Source organism: Primulina huaijiensis, chromosome 11 (assembly GCF_012295235.1).
Source record: "Primulina huaijiensis isolate GDHJ02 chromosome 11, ASM1229523v2, whole genome shotgun sequence".
NCBI classification, from domain to species: Eukaryota; Viridiplantae; Streptophyta; class Magnoliopsida; order Lamiales; family Gesneriaceae; genus Primulina; species Primulina huaijiensis.
The window spans coordinates 16,827,221-16,831,722 of NC_133316.1; the positions used below are offsets into that span (position 1 = coordinate 16,827,221).

Consider the following 4,502-nt stretch of genomic DNA (forward strand, 5'->3'; position numbering starts at 1 on the left):
CTCTATCCGAACTATAATTTTAAACTCTGATATATTTTAATATTTTAAATTAATCTACTCGAACTAATATCATATTAATATAAAATTATACAAAATTTACATATAATTTTTTTAAAAAATTTAGGCCATCTGAGTTAAAGTCCGAGTGTCATTCACTGTAGCTCCGCCACTGCACATCCACTACAAATAAGTATGATTCACATTTATTACTTAAAATAAATGAAAGTCACTTTTGATAATTCAGGGTTGACTAGAATCATTGACCCAAATTACCTTTTTTCATGGGCATTTTAGATATACAAAATAATAAAACATTCTCTTGTTCCAAAGGTTCCAACTAGGGCTGATTAAACTTTTTTAAAAACCACACAAACAAATGAACTGAACCAAATCACAACGTTATATCCGATTTTCTTTTTTTTTTAAAAAAAAAAAATTTATGATTTCCAACAAAAGTTCAAACCGCACCACAATCAATGTTGTCGTGACAATTTGAAGAAAAACTTACATTGTACAGCAACATATAATTTAATAAATTGGTTGATAACGGGGTAATTGCATACATGTCCAAACTTCGGCATAATCGAAACAAACCATTGCGTTTTTAAGTAGTTATTAATGGTAAAACTACCTTCTTTTTAAAAATATCTTTAGTCGATAAATTGATGGATTTGTTTAATACCTCATGTCTAAAAGAAAAATGACTATAAACTCAATTTAAGTTGAAATAAAATAATATATTGATAAATTAATATTGGATAAATTAATAATATCTCTAAATAATTTTTTTTTATCATGACTTGAACCGATTATCTAAATTAATTTTGATAAATTAATAAAATAATAATATTTCTGAAAATTCTCGTATAAATCTATTGACCCAAAAATATAATCAATTAATAATTATCTAAAAATACAAAAAAAAAAACCAAGATAATTTAATAAAATATTATTTTATTGTTGTTTTTTTCTTGAAATTTAAATCTTGTAATTCAATTTCTATTTTTGATATTTTATTGTTGTTTGTTAATGTTGTTTATTGACGAATTTTATCTGATTAATCAAAATATTGAATATCATTTAATTATTAATGTTGGGTTTAGTATGTATGATTGAGAGTAGTATTGAGATTAGTGATATCATGAGAAATTCTCATGCGTCAAACTGTTGATTTTACGCTGCTTAATCTAGTTAGGCAGTAAAAAAGTGACATTAAATCTTAACGGTTAATATTGTCTCCGCTCGGACAAGGTCGACAGTGGGGAAAGGGTAATACTGATATCTAAAAAACACCAGTAAATAGACACACACATCTCCGGACTCATGGGCCTAACAGCCCGACCCATTATCACCTAAGTAGGTGTGCTATGCGCTGCCACTAGAATAATGAAATAAAGTTGTGTCTTAGCTAACAACTATAGCTTTTAGCCTCGTGGTAAGTGCTCGATCCTAAAAATTAGTATTAGAGCAAGATCATGAGATCAAGTCTCCAAAGAAACATATTTTTATACTTCTTGAAGGGGAGAATGTGGGGTTAAACGCTAATGAGTTTGAGTAGTATTTGGATGGCTTGCCTCCTAGAAAGTTCTCCTATGTAAAGTTTTTGACTTGCGCCACTCGGAGTTGACTAGTTGGACAGTAACAGAGTGACATCGGATATTAATGAATATACTTTTATCTACTGGGGCAGAGAATGTGATAGGGAAATGCTAAAAACGATATCTAAAATATATGAGAAAACACCAGTAGATATACATGCATATATCCGGACTCGTGGATATAACAATCCAACTCATTAGTACCCAAATAGGTCTACTCTACGTTGCTTTGCATCTTGATTAACTGATGTACCTTTTCTATCTCATGATAAGCATCTGATCTTTTCTTTTATGTAATTAAATTTTTGTTCACTTAATGAAAAATATATATTTTTAAAATAACAAATTATTAATAATATAAATAATAAAATTTCGTAGTTCAAACACAATCAATTTATAGATTTTTAGTGTAATAATAAAAAGAACACTTCGTTTTTCTAAGGTTGTTATTTTGGTATTTCCAACATGAACCCAATAACCGAATGACACGAAGATAAGAAACCTAAACCGAAAGTGTCCCAATTTCCGCATTCCTCTCTTTTTCTTTCCACTTTCTCCAAAGTTCGATCAGTAAAAAAGCTCCTTCGCTCTCTTCAATGGAGAAAATCGAATCCGAGATACCTCAAACACCGCATCATCAACTAGAATCATCTTCAACCTCCGGCGTGGAGGAGCTACACGGGCTGACCCGCCAAGAGTTCCAAGATCTGAAGCCCGCGGTCGACGAGTTCCACAACTACGAAGTCAACTCGCTCCAGTGCTCGTCCCTGCTCGCCCAGCGCGTCCACGCGCTGCCGGAAACCGTCTGGTCCATCGTCCGGCGCTTCGACAGGCCCCAGACGTACAAGCACTTCATCAAGAGCTGCACCGTGAGGGAAGGGTTCGCCTTGGCCGTGGGTGACCTGCGGGACGTCACCATCATCTCCGGATTGCCCGCCGCCACAAGCACGGAGAGGCTGGATTTTCTCGATGAGGGGCGGCGCGTGACGGGGTTTAGTATCATCGGCGGGGATCACAGGCTGAGGAATTATCGGTCGGTGACGACTGTTCATGGGATGGAGCGTGAGGGGAAGATCTGGACCGTTGTTTTGGAATCGTACGTGGTGGATATGCCGGAAGGGAATACGGAGGAGGATACGCGTCTCTTTGCCGATACGGTGGTGAAGTTGAATCTGCAGAAGCTGGCTGCTGTTTCTGAAGCTATGGGAGCAGCTGAGGAAAGGTAAATGGTAAATTGGTGATGATGTGACAAATCAATGAACTTTTATTTAAAAAAATGCTATTTTTAGCATTTATTTGGGATTTTTATTTGAATATTTGTAGTTTGGATATGAAATTTTATCATTTCAAAGTTCAAAAAATTATGATTTCGATGGACTTAAACTTCGGTTGGAGACTTAAGGATATCTGAATGTTCAAATTATTAGGAATAGATACAAGAACATAGTAAAAACTTGTGTAATTATTAGGAATATATACAAGAACATAGTAAAAACTTGTGTAAGACGGTCTGACAACTCATATTTTGTGAGACAGATCTCTTAATTGGGTCATTAGAAATTTTTATTTTTATGTTAAGAGTATTACTTTTTATTGTAAATATCGGTAGGGTTGACCCGTCTCACAGATAGAAATTTACAGATAAAGATTTGTGAGACCATCTCACAAGAGACATACTCATAAAGAAAATACACGTGAATTGTAGGATTATTGGGATGCATTTATGAATTATAAAGAAAATACACGTGAATTGTAGGATTATTGGGATGTATTTATGAATTATATAAGCCTCTTATCCATGGTTGAAGAATTTCAATCAAGAATTCTTGATTTTTAAAGCAACATTTGGCATAGATCTTCAAAATATCTGGAAAGCTTCTTCTCTTTGACTTTGTTAGCACGTGATAGGAATTCAAATTACTGTTTATAGCTTTGAATTTATTGCTGTTTTATAAAATCTACGAAGTTTTGATTTGATTGGCTTATTTCTTTGCCAATGGTTATGGCTTGTAGAAATTGATCCGATGTGGTGCACAGACAGTTGAGGATGGATGTTGATGCGATCCGGGTGAAATGGACGAGCCGGGTCGAATGCTCCACCGGATCTGCTATCAAGATAATGAAGGGAATAAGAGCAAGGAGACATATCTCTGTAATATGACTTCAGCTGTAACCTGCACACAAGGAGATGAACTCGTGAATGGGCGCCGGAGGGGTGTCCGGCGTGGCCACTCCGATGCTTAAGTCAGCAGGGTACTCAAGCGATAAAACCAATGTAGTCAAGTGATGACTGTGTGATATTGGTGTGAATGAATGAATCTAAATGTAAAGGGAGAACCTGGTATTTATAGTAGAAGAAGTAATGATGACCTCGTTCTTCGTGCTACCTACTAATTATAGTAGGGCGGCTACATTCTGACATGTCAAATCATACAGTAGTCACATCCCGCCTGTCTGACTTTGTCAACCACTTGGATTAGTGTCAGAGATAGGACGGTCTCCCACACCTCCTGATGACTTATATGACACGCCAAAGTCAAGTTGCTCTGACAGATAAGATTGTCCATATTAATATACTCAAGTGTGGTTCAATTCTCGAGGTGGCTCGGGTGGTCGGTTACCCGGGTGCTTGTATAAGAGCCCGGGCGTCTGGTTGCCCGGGGAGTAGAGCCCGGGCTTGCACCTGCCAGGCTTCAGAAGAATCCATCCTGCAGATTGACCCTGATTTGGGAATCCATCTGATATCCCGGGTCATCCATGACCCGGGCTCTTACAGGGGTATCATCACACATCCCTTAAATAGTCGGGCTAGAGTCATACTCGCTGTCCCGATTAGTCATGCTTGGATTCCCAAAGAGATGATCAATCTGGTTTTATAAAAGCATCGGGGGCTTCATGTCTCCC

At 36.7% G+C, this 4,502-nt stretch overlaps 1 protein-coding gene across 1 annotated transcript; it reads left to right on the forward strand.

Moving 5' to 3' along the window:
- Positions 1–2,057: 2,057 nt before the first annotated feature.
- Positions 2,058–3,922, forward strand: LOC140989046 (abscisic acid receptor PYR1-like). Its single transcript, XM_073458213.1, has 2 exons — positions 2,058–2,820; positions 3,612–3,922. Exons 1-2 carry the CDS (start codon positions 2,195–2,197, stop codon positions 3,616–3,618), a joined length of 633 nt encoding a protein of 210 aa, XP_073314314.1. The 5' UTR covers positions 2,058–2,194; the 3' UTR covers positions 3,619–3,922.
- Positions 3,923–4,502: the final 580 nt, after the last annotated feature.

What these genes read in the sequence shown, in the direction of transcription:
- LOC140989046 (XM_073458213.1), top strand. Translation starts at nt 2,195, where the DNA reads ATGGAGAAAATCGAATCCGAGATACCTCAAACACCGCATCATCAACTA.